Source organism: Aquarana catesbeiana, linkage group LG12 (genome assembly GCF_042186555.1).
Source record: "Aquarana catesbeiana isolate 2022-GZ linkage group LG12, ASM4218655v1, whole genome shotgun sequence".
In the NCBI taxonomy this organism is placed as follows: Eukaryota; Metazoa; Chordata; class Amphibia; order Anura; family Ranidae; genus Aquarana; species Aquarana catesbeiana.
In genome coordinates this window covers 211,922,866-211,942,021 of record NC_133335.1, presented here as the reverse complement: position 1 = coordinate 211,942,021, position 19,156 = coordinate 211,922,866, and the positions used below count along the sequence as shown (strand labels likewise).

General features: G+C 42.1%; 1 protein-coding gene across 1 annotated transcript in view; it reads right to left on the bottom strand.

Moving 5' to 3' along the window:
* The window catches only part of PCTP (phosphatidylcholine transfer protein), a 75,913-nt gene that overhangs the window by 26,256 nt on the left and 30,501 nt on the right, over window positions 1–19,156 (bottom strand). Inside the window, exons 2-4 of the mRNA XM_073606640.1 lie at window positions 15,796–15,913; window positions 5,298–5,377; window positions 2,450–2,621 (exon numbers count right to left, since the gene is read on the bottom strand). Of these exons, the coding sequence (XP_073462741.1) occupies window positions 2,450–2,621; window positions 5,298–5,377; window positions 15,796–15,913 (370 nt within the window). The remainder of the gene's footprint in view (window positions 1–2,449; window positions 2,622–5,297; window positions 5,378–15,795; window positions 15,914–19,156) is intronic.

Genomic DNA, 19,156 nt, shown 5'->3' with positions numbered 1-19,156 from the left:
TTGTTGGGGAACCTTAGTGAAAAAACACCATCATGAAGGCCAAGGAACATACCAAACAGGTCAGGGATAAAGTTGTGGAGATGTTTAAAGCAGGGTTAGGTTTTAAAAAAATATCCCAAGTTTTGAGCATCTCACGGAGCACTGTTCAATTTATCATTCGAAAATGGAAAGAGTATGGCACGACTGCAAACCTACCAAGACATGGCCATCCACGTAAACTGAGAGGCAGGGCAAAGGGAGCATTAATCAGAGAAGCAGCCAAGAGGCCCATGGTAACTCTGGAGGAGTTGCAGAGATCCACAGCTCAGGCGGGAGAATCTGTCCACAGGACAACTATTAGTCGTGCTCTCCACAAATCTGGTCTTTATGGAAGAGTGGCAAGAAGAAAGCCATTGTTGAAAGAAAGCCATAGAAAGTCCCATTTGCATTTTGCGAGAAGCCATGGGGGGACACAACAAACATGTGGAAGAAGGTGATCTGCTCAGATGAGACCAAAATGTAACTTTTTGGCCTAAAAGCAAAACGCTATGTGTGCAAAACTAACACTGCACATCACCCTGAACACACCATGTGGTAGCAGCATCATGTTGTGGAGATGCTTTTCTTCAGCAGGGACAGGGAAGCTGGTCAGAGTTGATGGGAAGATGGATGGAGCCAAATACAGGGCAATCTTAGAAGAAACCTGTTATAGTCTGCAAAAGACTTGAGACTGGGGTGGAGGTTCACCTTCCAGCAGGACAACGACCCTAAACATACAGCCAGAGCTACAATGGAATGGTTTAGATCAAAGCATATTCATGTGTTAGAATGGCCCAGTCAAAGTCCAGGCCTAAATCCAGTTGAGAATCTGTGTCAAGATTTGAAAATTGCTGTTCACAGACGCTCTCCATCCAATCTGATAGAGCTTGAGCTATTTTGCAAAGCAGAATGGGCAAAAATTTGACTCTAGATGTGCAAAGCTGGTGACGACATATACCCAAAAAGACTTGCAGCTGTAATTGCAGTGAAAGGTGGTTCTACAAAGTATTGACTCAGGGGGGCTGAATACAAATCCATGCCACACTTTTCAAATATGTAGTTGGAAAAAATGTTGAAAACCATTTATCATTTTCCTTCCACTTCACAGTTATGTGCCACTTTGTGTTGGTTTATCCCATAAAATTCCAATCAAATACATTTACGTTTTTTGGTTGTAACATGACAAAATGTTGAAAATATCAAGAGGTATGAATACTTTTCCAAGGCACTATACATTACAGTAAACAGTAATACAATGTCCTTTATATTTTTAAAATAGAATCAACATATCTGCTCCAATAGATATATAAAGATATACAGTATATACTGTACATGTTAACCATAAACCAAAAACCATAAAAAGTAGTGTATTCATTTAAATTAAGCATGTCTGTGTGTCATTGTGGAAGAGTGGGTATGTATATGAGACTTATGCTGCGTACACACGAGCGGACTTTGACAGACTGAACTCCGAAGGACTTTTCTACGGAGTTCCGACAGAGTTCCAACGAAACGGACTTGCCTACACACGATCACACCAAAGTCTGACTGATTCGAACGTGATGACCTACGTCCGGATTAGAATAAGGAAGTTCATAGCCAGTAGCCAATAGCTGCCCTTGCATTGTTTTTGGTCCGTCGGACTAGCATACAGACAAACGGATTTTTAGATAGGACTCAAGTCTGTCGGAAAGATTTGAAACATGTTCTATTTCTAAAGTTTGTCAGATTTTTCGACAGAAAAGGTCAGATGAAGCCCACACAAGATCGAATTGTCTGACGGATTCATTCCGTCGGACCTTTGCTGTCGAAAAGTCCGGTCATGTGTATACGGCATTATACACCTGCATTCCAGGCCACTTAGCTTACTTTACAAGGGGCTTTAACCTCACAGCTGAATTTTTTCCATTTATTGTACACAGAGGATGGAGGTGAAATATGACTGCATGATGAGGAAGATAGCAGAGCAAGGAAGACTGGTGGGGAGATCTTACCAATTGGCATTTCCATTCATCTCAAAGGTCTTCAGTAGAGTTGAGGTTAGGGCTCTATACAGACCACTTCACTTCCACCACACGAAACCATGTCTATATGTAGCTGGTTTTGTATGCAGGGGACAGTCATGCTGGAACAAATAAGGCCTATCTAAACTGTTGCCACAAGGGTAGATGTACACAATTGCCTGCTATGTCCTTGTATGCTGTAGTATTAATTGTATCCTTCACTTAAAACATCTGAACTACTACTGGCCATGTAGTGTATTTAAATGCAGGGTTTGTGTTTTCCCTACAATGTTTTGGCAGTGGTTGTGTTTAAACAGCAACCTCCAAGATTAACCCAAACTCTGTCACTACCTTCTTATTTTTTCTATGCAAGATGACAGTTACAATTTAAAATTTACACTTGACTACCCTGACCCACCAACACTTACTTTTGCAGCCATTTTTTCCATCACTCTCTATAGCAAGGCTTTGCTTGTAACCATTGACTCTAATAATGCCGGACTTCTCTGGCCAACGGGGAACAGATACACTTTTTGCTAAGATCACAAAGATCTTCCTCTCACCGATGTCTAGATCTTGCCTTTCACGAACATAAACATACTACACTTACTGATTAAGGAAGATAGTTGTAAATGCAGTTCTTACAGCAGAGCTCTAGCCAAAAATAACAAGATACATGTAAATAGCACTTTAAAAAAAAAAATTAAAAAACAAACAAAAAAAAAAAAAAAAACAGCTCTTGCTTCAATATTCACCATCAATCCAGAGAGTTCCTTTGTGACATTTCTCTGCTGCTGGATGTTCTCAGTCTGATAGGCAGCAACCTTTAATCTATTTCCTCGCTTAGGTCATCCTGGACCTGCCCCAGTCTGTAACTGGACAGTGAAAGGAGAAGCAGCACGATGATGTGATATGTGAGTTCTGAAGGTGGGGATGTCTCCCCTCTTTGAGACAACAAGCATACAGCAGGAGGATTCAAGGTGGGATTGGGGAAATGGGTGAGTTTTTTTTTGTTCAACCCACTGGTTGAACGAAAAACAAATGACCCATATATGGCCAGCTTTATTGGCAGGATCACCAATGAAAATACAGAAAAAAAAGTCTGAAAATAAAATAAACCTCATGCAGCCACTACATCTACTGGTAGACTGTCATATATATTACATGTTTGATCTGGGGGTAGATAAGCTAAAAAAAGAAAAAAAATACATAAAATGAATATATAAGCACCGGAGCCAGACACATCATTTGTGATTTTTATATTTTCCTGGAGTTCAACGTTAAAGCAGAGTTCCACCCAAAATGGGAAGTTCTGCTTTAAGCCCCTCCATATGCCACATTTGGCATGCAATTTGCTTTGGGGAGGAGCGGGTACCTAGGTTTTGACAGGTACCCAGCTCCCACTTCCGCTTGAGCCGCCTAGACCAGGGGTCGTCAACCCCAGGGCCGCGGCCCAATACTGGGCCGTAGCGTCTTTGCAGCCGGCATTACATTTTGAGGCACCGGGGAAGAAAGCAGCAGGCGAATGAGAGAAGCAGGCTGGCGAGCAGAGATGACATCTCTCTCCGCCCGCCTAGCATCACCGCTCTTCCGCCTTCACAGTGCGAGGAATGTCGGCGGTGCAGCGGGGAGCAGAGAGATGACATCATCTCTCCCTGCCCGCCTAGCATTACCGCTCTTCTGCCCTCACAGCATACAGAATGTCGGAGGTGCGGCGGGGAGCAAAGAAATGACATCATCGCTCACCGCCCGACTCGCATCTCTGCTCTCCTGCCCTCACTCAAGAACGATCACTGAACCAGTGTCACCAATGCAGTGAAAATCCTCATCTGGTGGGTGATGTGGCAAGTGGCATTCCTCATCTGGTGGCACAGGCAGGTGACATGGCAAGTGGCATTCCTCATTTGGTGGCAGGCAGCGTGGCAAGTGGCATTCCTCATCGGGTGGCACAGGCAGGTGACGTGGCAAGTGGCATTCCTCAACTGGTGGCAGGCAAGCGTGGCAAGTGGCATTCCTCATTTGGTGGCAGGCAGCGTGGCTAGTGGCATTCATTTGGTGGCACAGGAAAGTGACTTGGCAAGTGGCATTCCTGAACTGGTGGCACAGAAAGGTGACGTGGCAAGTGGCATTCCTCAACTGGTGGCAGGCAAGCATGGCAAGTGGCATTCCTCATCTGGTGGCAGGCAGCGCGGCCAGTGGCATTCCTCATCTGGTGGCAGGCAACGTGGAAAGTGACACACCCAGGGCTCCAACTGATTCTGCAATATGGTGAGTTGAACTATTTCATTTATATTACAATGTAATATAAGAAATAATGCGCTTCATTCATTCTGACACCATACCAACCATGGTGCCGTGATGATTGAAGTACCAACAGCAGAACACCAGCTTTTGCCCTGATAAATTGCCTGCAAAATTCGCTCCCCCCGCGCGTGTGCGTACATCCCCCCCCCCCCTTGCCGGGCCTTGGCACAATTTTCTTCCACGCAGCCGGTCCCCGGTGCCAAAAAGGTTGGGGACCACTGGCCTAGACGATCCAAACAAAAGTTCTCCTCTCCCTCCCTGTAATCTTCTGGGACACATCACAGGTCCCAGAAGATTTCCTGACCATTGAGGAGGCGCAGCACGACTCGCGTTTGCGCAGTGGGTATCTGGTTGTGAAGCTACAAGCTGTCACAGCCAGGTGCCCACACTTGTAATGCCGGCGCAGAGGAGAGAAGAGGGAGAGAACCGAGGGTAAGGGCGGCCACATCGTCGGATCCTGGGACAGGTGAGTGTGTGTTTATTAAAAGTCACCAGCTACACTTTTTGTAGCTGATGATTTTTAATAAACACAAAAACGACTGGAACTCCGCTTTAAATATAATTTAGATCCCATTATTTTTTGCAGGGGTATATAAGGAACACTGTTCTAACATAAAAAAAAAGGATACATCTTTCTTCTTTTTCATTTCTCTTTCCCCTCCTTTCTATTCCTTGACCTCTCTCTTTTTTTATTTTTTTTTTATTATTAGTGTTTTTTTTCCTTTTTATTTCTTACCCAGTTATTTAAAAAAATTGACATTGTTATATTCAACACTTTGTTTACAAAACGCTTTAACACCTTTCTCAAGCTATGATTTCTTACTATTATTTTTATTTAAATACAATAAACTGATATTTGTATTTTTAATAAATGATTTGCTTTGTAACGTGATTCTTTTTGTCAAGCAATTGTATCTTGATACCTGTTTTATTGTAACTTAATAAAAATGTATTGAAAAGAAAAAAGGATACATCCCGATTAGATAAAGGGAACGGATATTTTACTTCCCAATAGATCACTCTGTCTTCTCCTGTTTCCTCTTCTTGAAGAGCTACAAAATAAGAAAGTTGGTTGTAATTTAAACACAGTTTGTTTCAGTCACTGAAAAATAATACATGCCCCCTCCAGACTCCTTCAGGGCCAGTGGCAACGGGATGTTCAACAATGGGACAATGATGTCTCGGATGATGTCTGGGGTCTTCCATTCCGGACATTTGTTTCCTTGCGTGACAGAATGATCCAATTCAAAATAACGCACAGAGATTACTGTATATATCTAGGTAAATATGTGAGATGTGAATCTGGTGCAGCCCTGCAAAGAAACCAATCAGCTTCCATGTTTTATTGTCAAAGCTTAATAAAACAAGCTGAAGTTAGAAACTGATTGGCTACCATGCACAGCTGCACCATATTCTCCAGTTTTAATACATCTCCCTTCGTGCAAACCATTTTAGACTATGCCATAATAGAGATCCAAAGGGATTAACCTTCTATTAGATTGAGAAGCTAGAGAAAGGAGATGAACTAATATGAGAAAAGAAATAAACAAACACAGTGAATCTATGATTTCGAGACTTTGAATCTAAAGACGTTAAATGTAGATATAGTTCTTAACGGTTTCATTATTAATTATTAGCTAATGATCATTTTACCCAGGCTTAGGACAATTGTTTTTTGTATCAATTTTGTAATTTTATGAGTTTAAAGGTTTTTATATAATTTTTATATAGTTTACTTATGAATTACGAATTTTATTGTTGCTTAATAATATTATCTATATGTTTGTTGCACACAATGTAATATTTCTGCTGCTGGGAGGTGGGGGGGTTGCAATCTCTTTTTTGAGCACTAGATGGCGCTGGCTCAGGCCACTGAGATTGATGTTTTTACAAATGCATAATTTGATAAGATAGAGCCCCCATATTAGTTTTATATGTCAGGTATTGGCATAATTTCAGGTTTTAATTAGATAGCTCAGGTTTGCATATTAAGAAACTGGGGTGGAAATCACAGCCTGAATATCCTTTTGCTGTTAGGTCTTTTATAGATTTCTCATTGGAATGAAGACTTTTGCATTTGGAAAGCGTCCCACTGAAGTGTGCAGCCATCCACTTTTCCTTCTGAGTTTCTGTGGTTGTGAGCCAGGTGAGCACCTCTATGTGAGGACCAGTGAACGTATTTTTTCAGGACCTAACTGGAGCGGTGTTTTACTTGTGTTGGACTGCTGGTATTGGTTTTATTTAAGGTTTAAATTAGATAGCTTGAGTTTGCATATTAATCAGAAACTGGGGTGGAGATCATGGCCTTCTATATAATGGGTGGATGAAGTGCTGGAAGTAACATCCCAAATGATGTCCGATTTATGACGAAACATGTTGGGTGGGCTCCACATTGCTGTCACTTCCACTCATCTGGGATGCACATAACCACCCAGGACTTGTGGGTGGAACGGCGGTTTCCTTTTACATTGATATATGCTGTCTTCCAGTGCTGATTGCAGCACATTTACAAGCGAGGCAATACTATATTTTTTATATATTTTTTAATACATGGTAATAAGCTATGAGAACTGTTTTTTTCTGCCTAAGACCCCTTTCACACTGGGGCGGTTTGCAGGCGGTATTGTGCTAAAAATACCGCCTGCAAACCGCCCCTAAACAGCCTCCGCTGTTTGTTCAGTGTGAAAGCCACTGAAGCGGTGCGCAGGCAGGGCGGTGAAAAAAGTCCTGCAAACCGCTTTTTTGGAGCGGTGAAGGAGCGGTGTATTCACTGCTCCTTCACCGCTCCTGCCCATTGAAATCAATGGGAGAGCGCGGCTATACCGCGGCTATAGCCGCGCTGTACGAGGGATTTTAACCCTTTTTCGTCCACCAGCGGGGGTTAAAACCGCCCCACTAGCGGGCGAATACCGCTGCAAGAACGACGGTACAGCAGCGCTAAAAATAGCGCTGTTGTACCGCCGACGCCCCCACCGCCCCAGTGTGAAAGGGGCCTTATGGGTCCTCTGCTACCTGGTTGATATGACATTTGGAAAGTCCATTGGAGTTTTATAAGAGCGCATTTAACCCACTCATTTCATAAGGGGTCTAAAATATCTGGTGAGTGGTTGGTGCATTTGGGATCACTCAGGGGGTTATTTACTAAAGGAAAATCCACTTTGCACTGCAAGTGCACTTGGAATAAAAGTTGCTGTAGATCTGTGGGGGACATGTAAGGAAAATAAAAAACATTTTAGCTTGTACAAGATTGGATGATAAATTCAGCAGAGCTTCCACTCATTTCAGATCTACCCCTTAGATTTAGAGTGACTGCACTTCCAAGTGCACTTGCAGTGCAAAGTCGATTTGCCTTTCGTAAATAACCCCCTCAGTGGTTGCACAAGACACAGTATTGGAGTGAGGAAAGTGGCACTGTCAGGAAATGTTCCATCCGCTGGTAATACCTGTTATTTGGCATGCAGTACTGAGGTCTACCAGCAGGTGTCTCTTGGCAGTTTGGAACTGTCAGGAGCGCTTTTCCCTGTTAATATTATATCATCTTTGGGCCGCAGTACTGGCGTCCACCAGCGGATGGATCCTGGCAGTGTGGAGCAGACAGTACCTCCTACAATCAGCTGTCACTTGAGGTCAATCACAGGCCTATAAATACCCGGCAAGCATTCACATGTTTGCCTTGATTTCTTCATTGCCTCCTGACCTGCTAGCGATCGGATCCTGTGCCCTGAACCTGTCTCCCTGTCCCGGTCCCTATCCTGTCCCACCTGTTACCTTGCATCCCTGCCTGCAGTCTGACCCATCCATCCTCTCCGTGTCCTGTGTTCTATACCCCATCTGCTGACCTCCCTGTGTATGACCTTGGCCTGGCTTACGTTTATGTCTCTGGAACATCCCCTGTCCATCTGCTGATCTGCTGTGTATGACTCTGGCCTGGCTATTGTTTATGATTCTGGTATTTCCCATTTATTGCACTTATCTGTCTGTTGTTATTTGTGGGTCTCTGTCTGTGGTTGGTTATTGCACTGTGTCATATTGGAGTTGGTTGTACTATATTACTCACTTTCTTTAATAAATTATTATATTTTCACTTATATACGTTTGGGTGTCCTCTGTCGCAGATCACACGGTTCTGGTCACACCTGTTCATGACAGTAAATCAAGGCCATCTCTGACCAGAAGTGACTGCGCAGAGGAACCATTGTAGTGCTATTAAAATGCAATCAGAAACAGTTGTTCTCCTTGCCTCACTGGTGTTGGAGGATAACAATTACTGTCATCTGGTATTGAAAGAGTGGGCCAGTGATCAGCTCCTGGAGTGTATCCGTCTGGCCCATTCTCTGGTTGATCAGGGTAGATTACTGTTTGAGAACGTTCAGCCCCTGATACAGGTGTGTGCTGAGCTAGCCTTGTCTAGCAGTCCCAAAGGAAGTGACGATTTTTCTCCCCCCTTCAGTAGTGATCAGGTGGAGTCTCTGGTGTGGCTGTTGGAGGATGATGCTGTATACTTTCTGGAGCATTATTCAGCTTGCCCTTAACAGGTGCTAGTGGATTGTATAGATTCGGTGCAGTTCCTGGTTGGACAGGCAGTATGTGAACCCACGTTTGTTCAACCTGTACTACAGGCATGGTCAGACTTATTATTTCCAGCTTCGGTCAGCTCTTCACAACCCAGACCTGCTATTAGATGCCTGCCCAGGAGTCTTTTTCCCCTTCACCCATGGCAACCTCTGTTTCAGCCCAATATACCCTGCTTCCCACCAAATATCAATACCCTGTCCCTACCCGCTGCACCTATCCTGCATTCAACCCACCTGCCTCTTCTCAGTTGTCCACAAACCCACAGGAACTTCCTCCAGCTACTGTTACCTCTTCTCTGCCATATTCCAATCCTCCTTTCCAGTCTGCTGCACCCCTCACCTACAGAGCTTCAGTGGCTAAGCCAAAGAAAAAACGTAAGTTTTTTCCAACCAAGACAATCCTGCCAGTAACCCAACCTGCCTCCGCACCAGCTAATCCAACCCAGTCTGACATCCTGGTGCCTGCCTTCCAGCCTGACGTCTCGGTGCCTGCCCTCCAGCCTGACGTCTCGGTGCCTGCCCTCCAGCCTGACGTCTCGGTGCCTGCCCTCCAGCCTGACGTCTCGGTGCCTGCCCTCCAGCCTGACGTCTCGGTGCCAGCCCTCCAGCCTGACGTCTCGGTGCCAGCCCTCCAGCCTGACGTCTCGGTGCCAGCCCTCCAGCCTGACGTCTCGGTGCCAGCCCTCCAGCCTGAGGTGCCAGTGATCCAACCGGAAGTACCAGTGCCCGCTGCCCAGCTTGATGAGCCCGCTGCCCAGCCTAAAGTGCCCATGCCTGCTGCCCAGCTTGAAGTGCCCATGCTTGCTGCCCAGCTTGGAGTGCCACCTTCTGCCCAGCCTGATGTGCCACCTTCTGCCCAGCCTGATGTGCCACCTTCTGCCCAGCCTGATGTGCCACCTTCTGCTCGGCCTGATGTGCCACCACCTGTTGTTCTGCCTGATGTGCCAGCGCCTGTGTCTGCTGCCCAGTCTGAAGTGCCTGTTGCCCAGCCTGACGTGCCCCCATCTGATGTTCTGCTTGATGCCATAGACTATGGACAATTACAACCAATTGGAGCGTCCGGAGGCCGCTCCTTTGAGGGGGGGTACTGTCAGGAAATGTTCCATCCGCTGGTAATACCTGTTATTTGGCATGCAGTACTGAGATCCACCAGCAGGTGTCTCCTGGCAGTTTGGAACTGTCAGGAGCGCTTTTCCCTGTTAATATTATATCAGCGGATGGATCCTGGCAGTGTGGAGCAGACAGTACCTCCTACAATCAGCTGTCACTTGAGGCCAATCACAGGCCTATAAATACCCGGCAAACATTCACATGTTTGCCTTGATTTCTTCATTGCCTCCTGACCTGCTAGCGATCTGATCCTGTGCCCTGAACCTCACTCCCTGTCCCGGTCCCTATCCTGTCCCACCTGTTACCTTGCATCCCTGCCTGCAATCTGACCCATCCATCCTCTCCCTGTCCTGTGTTCTATACCCCATCTGCTGACTTCCCTGTGTATGACCTTGGCCTGGCTTACGTTTATGTCTCTGGAACATCCCCTGTCCATCTGCTGATCTACTGTGTATGACCCTGGCCTGGCTATTGTTTATGATCCTGGTATTTCCCATTTATTGCACTTATCTGTCTGTTGTTATTTGTGGGTCTCTGTCTGTGGTTGGTTATTGCACTGTGTCATATTGGAGTTGGTTGTACTATATTACTCACTTTCTTTAATAAATTATTATATTTTCACTTATATACGTTTGGGTGTCCTCTGTCGCAGATCACACGGTTCTGATCACACCTGTTCATGACAGGCACAATATTGGCTGGATTAATTGGCCATAAAAGATTATGCACATGTATGCTGCCTGAGCACTTTTTTTGGGATACTCTGATATGTGCATGGATTGTAATGGATCCTGCACATGGCTTTATACTGTATATTTATGAAATAGCACAGGACTTTATCAACTTATTTATATATATATATATATATACACACACACACACACACACACACACACACACATTTTCTAATCTTTTCAATACTATTTTCTATATGGATATATCCCTTGCAAATACATATGTACAGTTTTATCTGTATTCCACATATCTTACTCTTGGCGCAAACTGGATATCCATATGATACTAAACACAACCTTTTTTATGAGAGGCCATGTATATCATGACTCTTTATTTCATATTTATTTTTGTTTCCAATACTTATTTATATTGTGCCACCCCTAAGGGATCCTTCCTGTTTTGCCTCAGTAGTCGCTTTGGCCTGCACGCATCCAGGAGGGACGAGGATAGGTGAGATACTATGCCCCATTGAATTGGGACCACCATCAATTGATACCACTCAGTACTAATCTTGATGTTCTCATGACAACTGCACCAGCAACAATGCCCAATGCCATTCCAATTTTGGATTTTTAAAGTAACCCAATTTAGCATATTACAAAGTGAGTGATCTATCCCTACTTGATTATGATCGGATAAATACATACCCACATATATAATTCATGATAATTCACTTATTATTCTATATTCTAATTGTTTTAGACGAATTGCTCTTTTTTTTGCTACATCCCTGCAGGACAAAAACACTGTTTATTCCGAAATGCGTCAGTTGTGAAAAAGAGCCCTTGCATAACTCACTGTTTTGTGAAGAATACCACACTATTGACTATGTAATTATGTGATATGCTCTGTTGAATCTATGAAATACTATGTTTTTAAGCCATGTTGTGTTTAAATAAAAAATCCCTTTTACTTCTTATACTCTGTCACATACAATTATTACGTAAATATACACATATATTTTTTAGCAAAGTGCCGGTAAAGTCCATTTAAGGGAATTCTTTATTCTATAAATTTGTACCTGGATGTGGCACAGCCCCGGTTCACCTAGGGAAGCAAATCACCCAATATTGATATACACACACACACACACACACACGAAAATGTTTATTTTCCTTTCAGAATCAACATTTTCTATGGGACATTATACAACAAAATACTCTCACAATTGCGGGCCATTGATTGAAACCAAGATTTGTTAATTTGCACACAAGTATTTTTCCTGACAAATTCATTCAAGACCATGTTGATAAAATGAATACACCCCAATGAAAGTCTTATGCCTCGTACACACGATCGGACTTTCCAACAACAAAACCGTGGAATTTTGTCCGAAGGGCGTTGTCTCAAACTTTCTTGCATACACACGGTCACACACCGTTTCGCCAACAATTACGAATGTAGTGACGCGCTATGTGGTTTTTTTTTCAGCTCTTTAGCGCCACCCTTTGGGCTACTTCTGCTAATTTCGTGTTAGTAGAAGTTTGGTGAGTGTTGATTTCGCGCTTTTCTTTTTGCTCTTTTCATTTAGCGCTTTTCAGTTTGCGTTTTTCATTTTGTGCATTTCAGTTAGTTTCTGAACGGCCGTTCGTCAACCAGACATGTTTCGGAATCAGAGGAGATAACGTGTTATTTATTATTGGCCTTGGAGTTATTGCTTTGACATTATTTTATTGGTTGAATAATGATTTGATTTGGTATATTTTCTATATTTGTGGATGCATAGAATGCACTTTTTGGTTAAGTTTGTTTTCTTTTTTTAATGCACAATAAAAAAATTGTGTAGAATAATGTGTTTTACTTCAAATGACAGTTTGGAAATAGGCAGTTACATTTTAAAAAATACATATACATAAAATTAACAAGGGACACCAACATAGTTGTATCTTTGATCTTAAAAACTACGAGATAATACTGTTATGTTAACTTGCCCAAATAAAAAAATAAAAAGCATAAATAAATATTATTCTTGTTATCACTAGAATAAAAAAAAGCCTTTGAAAATTATAGGCTTCAAAAAAATGGGTGGGCTCAAGGCGCAGAGAGTGTGCCCTGATCGCACCCTGTTGTGTGACCATAGGGATTTAATTTTCACTATTTTTACACCACAGTGCCTCCCCAATCAGGAGGCAGGTCAGTGAGACCTGTTTCCCGATTGGCCAAAGCGCCGGGCATCCTATTGGATGCCTGGCGCTTTGGCGGGAGAGACACACAGGGGAGGAAGCTGGAGAATCAGACGCCTCTGCCGCCGCCGACACAGGAGGAGAGGACCCAACAGCCCGGAATGGAGGAGGAGACGCACGGGATACAGGAGCTGTCGCCTGCCCATCCCCCAGCTCGATGCCGTCACCCGGAGGAGGTAAGTGCCGGGCTGATGGCGGGCAAGCGGGGGGGGGGTGTCACAGTGGCTGCATATGTTGGGCACAGGCTGCATAAGATGGGCACAGAAGCTGCATAAGATGGGCACAGTGAGGCTGCATAAGATGGGCACAGTGAGGCTGCAATTGATGTTTTTTTTTTCAGTTTGCTTGCACCCCCCCCAAAAAATTTTGAGCACCAGCCGCCACTGGATGGAACTGCAACCATCTCACAGAGACGTCCAGGCTGCAGTATATGATATAACACAGCACTTTACAAGTAGTTGATTCACAGCACTTTGCCGGTATTCGTGTATTCTTTTACACTGCATTGCTTCAGAAATTGAGTAATTAATTGTAATGATGAAGCAGCTTGCATTTTTTTTTGTTATATTTAGTTTATTAAACAATGCAGTAATGGTTTTATATATATTTTGCAAAGTGAAGCTTCACCTCATTTACTAAACTCTGGAGCAACTGCACTTGCAGAACGCACTATCGTCATTTGCCTACGTCTATTTGCCTTCAGTAAATCAGCCCCAATGTCTATCTGACTTCAGTGGCCTTTACCCTTTGTCACATGACCAAGAAGAAGGGTGCTGAATTACCCCCTATTACAGTAAAAAATAAATTATAAAAAAAAAAAAAAAAAAAAAAAAAAAAAAAGGGTTTGAATAGAAAACACAAGTAATTTTTTTAATGTAACTTTGTATTTTTTCTATATATGTGTTCTATATGTTTAGTATTGTATTTAATGTAGAAGTGTATAGATTGACCATAAACAGTTACACCTCATACCCTCAGAACAACTGCTGAGATAAATGGTCATCCTCACCGGCGTACATTGTTTGCGACTCAAGGACTTGGCACTGTTAGAAAGAGTAGTAATGCACAGACACTGTGTAGCAATGCAGGAGGAAATGTGTGTGATGAAAAAATATGGCTGACACTACATATATAAATATAATAACACATAAATCCAAGGTTCTTTTAAAACATTAATACATATGAATAAATGTTTTTATATCAAACCAACCTTATTTCCATGAATTTCTAAAACGATAAATTGCTTTTTACCTAGTCTTGGTAGAAGCATAGTACCGCCAGGTGGCAGCAGCAAGCTGTTTGCTTTGTAATAACATCAATACAGAAATGATACATATCCGGCTCTTATACCGAACCGCCAAGGACATGAAATTAATAACACGTTTATATGTTGTCACGTTGTATTTTGTCATTCAATACACATGTATCTGTTCCTGATCTTTTTTGCTATTATTGTTGCAAGTTATGCTAGTCCTTGAAAAAAAAAAAAAAAAATTGTTGGAACACAGAACAAGAATGATGTTAAACGTTTAACTCTTTGTGATCAGTGGTTATTGATGCATGGGTTAGTTACCTAAGACAATGACTCTATAACTAATTTTTCCATCTAAATCATTAAATACCACTCTTAATTATGTCCTATTTTTTAATGCTCCAAATTGTATTTGTTTAATACAATAACAAATCTAAACACACTGCCATGTTTTGTCTGGTGTGGCCTCTGCAAGCTGTGAGATCTGTTTATAAACAAATTGCATGCATGCAAGCACATGATCAGGAACCACGTTGATTGGTTTACAAACATTAGTACAGACTGGAAGCAGGCTCCAGTGTGCTCTACTGTCAAAGGTAACTGTGGATTAATTCCAAGAGTACAGAGGACTTTTGAGGCCTCATCCAATAATTTGGAAAAAGATAAGTATAAACCGGATCATAGAGTTACTCTGAGGCGGCCGGTTATCATGTACTCCTCTTAGTTTGATATTTCTGTCCTTATGGTGTGGCATGTGTAGTCCTTTGCCTTGCAGGGTTGAGGTCTAAACGTGTATTGGGCTATTGGGCTTTTTTGTCTCCCTTGTTTACTATCAGGGATTATCTATTTTCCTGAATGTATCTTGACCAAACGCTTTGGTTTTGGTACCATAACACTCTCGTGGATGCTGGACAGACATTTTATGCATTGCTTTGAAACGTTCACTAAAGGTCTCTATCCTTAAATCCTTTTTGTCTGGCTGCCTCTACGTTTGAGTGCCCCTGTGCCTGCCCTAGACATTGTTTGGGCGGATGTCCTGACTGTTGCGCCCTTCGGAAGCTTGCTACTCTCCTGTCTGGGTCCTGAGGAAGCCATCTCAGCGAAACGTGTTGACCATACAGACAGCAGGCTAAAGATTCATGTTTACAGAACTATATCTATATATACGATTGTGTGCATTTTTATGAATTATTTTGCCCCCAATTTTTAGGACGAGACGTTTGGAAATGTTATCATCAATTTCATTTGTTTTAGCATTTGTATAATAAAGAATTATATTATTTTATCATTATTTGTCTCCTTTGCTCTGGCCGTTATAATCCGCCATTTCTTAAGTGTAAACCGGAGACCACTCCGGCAACTTATTTTTTTTTTAACTGCGGATTAATGTTTCTTCAGAACAGGGCAATGTACTATGAAATGTTTATACAGATTACATTCAAAAAGGCAAATAAACTGAACTTATGGGGTGCGGAAAACGTTCTCTACTCATACAGGTGAAGAGACCCCCCACCACAGAGATGGGATCCTGTCCTGAGATTTTCTGCAATATTGGTAAAGCGCCTAACAGCATTCTCATCTTGGACTGTGGTCTCCAAAGCCAGCATTGTACAAACCTTTCACATTTGTGTCCCATTGCTTTCGGTAGTCCAGGTCCATGTAGACATCTGCACACAGGTCTGCAGGACATTCAGCCAGACCTCCGTAGACTTTATATTCATACAGGCCTGTTTGCTGTAATGCACAAAAGGGAAAAGTATCATCAGTAAAGATAAGGAAATCATACTGCTTGGTTTGAGATTGGTGGCAAATCAACAAGTGCAGAGCAGTACCCTGCTCACAACTGTCAAAAAATAAATAAATAAAATTTAAAAAAAAGCAGTCGGCAATGTTTATCAACAACATTGCTCAGCACTGAAAGTGAGGTAAAAACAAAACATTACATCTTTCTGTTCATTTACAGATCAAAGGGATGAACTTCGGTCTGTAAATGAAGTCAGTTTAACCTCCCTGGCGGTATGATTATTTCGGATTTTAGGTGCTGAAAGCGGTACAATTATTTTGCATGGAAATTTGGCGTTTTATATTGTAGGTCTGTAAATCTTAACAATAACACACTTAAATCTGTCCAAACCAGAGTCTAGTAGATATCCCGGGTATGATAAAGTTTGAAACACAAAAACATAAATTATAATATAATAAATAAAAATAAATAATTTAAAAAAATATAAAAAATAGTAATAAAATAAATTTCCCCACAATTCACTATCGCTCAATTCTGCAAGTGTTCTAATTTACTATCGCTGTTTTCTAGCTGGTCTAAAGCCACTTTTGACGTAAAGGGACACTTTTTGGTTGCTATGGACAATCTCCAGTTTCCAGGCAGAAAGAACAGTGTATATCATGTAAAACTGCATGCAGGGCATGGGCCAAAGCACTGGGGACAAAAGGGATGTGAAATCATTTCATACAGTACTGTATTCTGTAAGATTACAGTACTGTATGTGTTATGAGTTTTACTTTTTTTTGAATTTGCCGCCAGGCTCCGCCCCCGTGCGTCGCGCCGCTCGCAGGGAACGGAGCCTGGCACGGAGAGGCTTCAGAGGAGGACGGAGCCCACAGACACTGCGGGGGACATCGCAGGATCCCGGGGACAAGGTAAGTAAAGCCGCCCCAGGATCCTGCAATGCGATCCCGAGTGTGGCTCGGGGTTACCGCTAATGGTACTGAATTTTAACCCCGAGCCACACTCGGGAATACCGCCAGGGAGGTTAAAGCAACCTTGTCAAGTAAGTTTTTTTTTTGTTTTTTATTAAATTGTTCCTCTGTTTAACACTTTATTAACCCTTAATTTACTTCATTTACATTTTCCCGCTGATTTTTATTTACTTCTATTTTTTAAACTATTAATAATAATAATAATAAAAAAAAAAAAACTACATTTTTAGTTTGCTTTGTTCATTAATATTTTTATACCTTTAACATATATTTGCACATTTCACATTGAAAAAAAGCGCAAAATTTAAAGAAATTAAATTTCATTTGTAAAATAATTCTTCAACGCTTTGTACCATTGCTGACAGCTAAAGCGTAAACAAAAAAGTTGCAGTAGATATCAATAATTGGTATCGGCGAGTACTAAAAAAGACCCTACCATAACTTTAGGGTAATTCTTTTATTTCTTTACACATTACATTATTTTTCATTACATTTCTTTAAATTTGATAAAAGAAAAGAGTATTATATCTTATTACCATCTTGTTTGATAACCTAATGTTAGAGATCAGAGCCAGTGACAGATGCAGCAAGCCGTGTGGTCACGCCTAGACACGTTTCGTCATTCCTTTTTTGTCAATAGGCATTTGGGGGTTATAAGTAATTTTTTAGCAAAAAAAATACTGATTTAAAAACTTATGGTTCACCAAGTTCAGGCTTCATTTGCACTATACATAAGCAGTTCTGGATGGGCATCTGGCCAGTGGGGCGCAAAGCAGTGATTGGCATGGCTCCGCTCACTGTCCTTGAATAGGGAATAATCCTCTTATTTTTGGAATTTGTGAAGGAACAAGACGTGAATACCTTCTGTCTTAAGAAGGCTTTACAGTGCTGCATATTTCTCTCAGCAAAGGTTTCCTTTGAGGCTGTGGGGTTGATTTACTAAAGGCAAAAAGGACTGTGCACTTTGTTAGTGCAGTTGCACTCTGGAGGAGCCTTTGCTCCAGAGTTTAGTAAATGAGGCGAAGCTTCAAATTTTCAAAAGATATCCAATCACATGCAAGAAAAAAAAAAAACAGCATTTTTGCAAGCGCATAATTGGACAATGGAAATCAGCAGAGCGTCTCCTCATTTAATAAGCTCTGGAGCAAATGCAGGCAAGGTACAACTACACTTGGAAAGTGCACAGTTGATTTGTCTTTAGTAAATCAATCAGTAAATGTACATGGGCGGCAAGAATGGCACGCCTCTGAAAGTTGATCTCCTTTCAGAGGAGTTTGCTTCCTCACGGTCTGTTTTGCTCGGCTAAATTCTGCACCATGGTGCAGTTGCAGTGCAGCCCCAATAACCCAAATGGGTCATTTTCAGTGGCTTGTAGCATAGGGGGGAATCATTTTCACCACTGCATGGGAACATCCCTGTCTGCGGTCTTTGCAGCTTAAGGGGGGGGCAGTTAGGGTGATCGGAAAAATGTGTCTCAACTGTGTGTTGCTACTCCCCCCCCAACTGCAAGTCTAAATAAGCCCTGAATGTCTTTTATTGCAAAGGTAGGTAGAAGGAGCAGTAGTCCTTTATTGAAAGAAGCAACAAGTTATCAAGACAATGTGTTTTGGGGGCCTGAAACACGTTGGCTTGATAACGGGTTGAGGTTGAAGACTCTGTGCAGGTGAGTCAAATTCCTCCACTGCAAACTCGCCCACCCATGTCTTTATGGACCTTATTTTGTACACGGTTTCTTTGGACTGAAGTGTTGCGTGGGATTTTTAAACGCAAAGTGTAAGAAGTGGGGAATCTCTGGTTTCAGATACTCAATACGGACCATTTCTATTTTTAAAACATATGTGGAACTCTATTGCATATTTGGATGCATTTTTTGTGATGATATATGTTATTTTAACATATGCATTAATACATATATTATATATATACATAATACATGTATTATGTACATATACATGTGTATATAATACATAATATGTATTACTGTATATACTCGAGTATAAGCCGACCCGAATATAAGCCGAGGCACCTAATTTTACCACAAAAAAAAACTGGGAAAACTTATTGACTCGAGTATAAGTCTAGGGTGAGAAATGCACAGCTACTGTAAATAGAAAAGAGGGTCAACAATGCCCATTTGCATGCCTCACTGTGCCCATTTGCAGCCATAGGTCCCCCGAACTTCAAACTCGGTAGTTAAGGGTTCCTAGATGCCCCCTAGCCGCAGCCAAAAATTGGGGTCTTTGGACCCAAAGGGTCCCG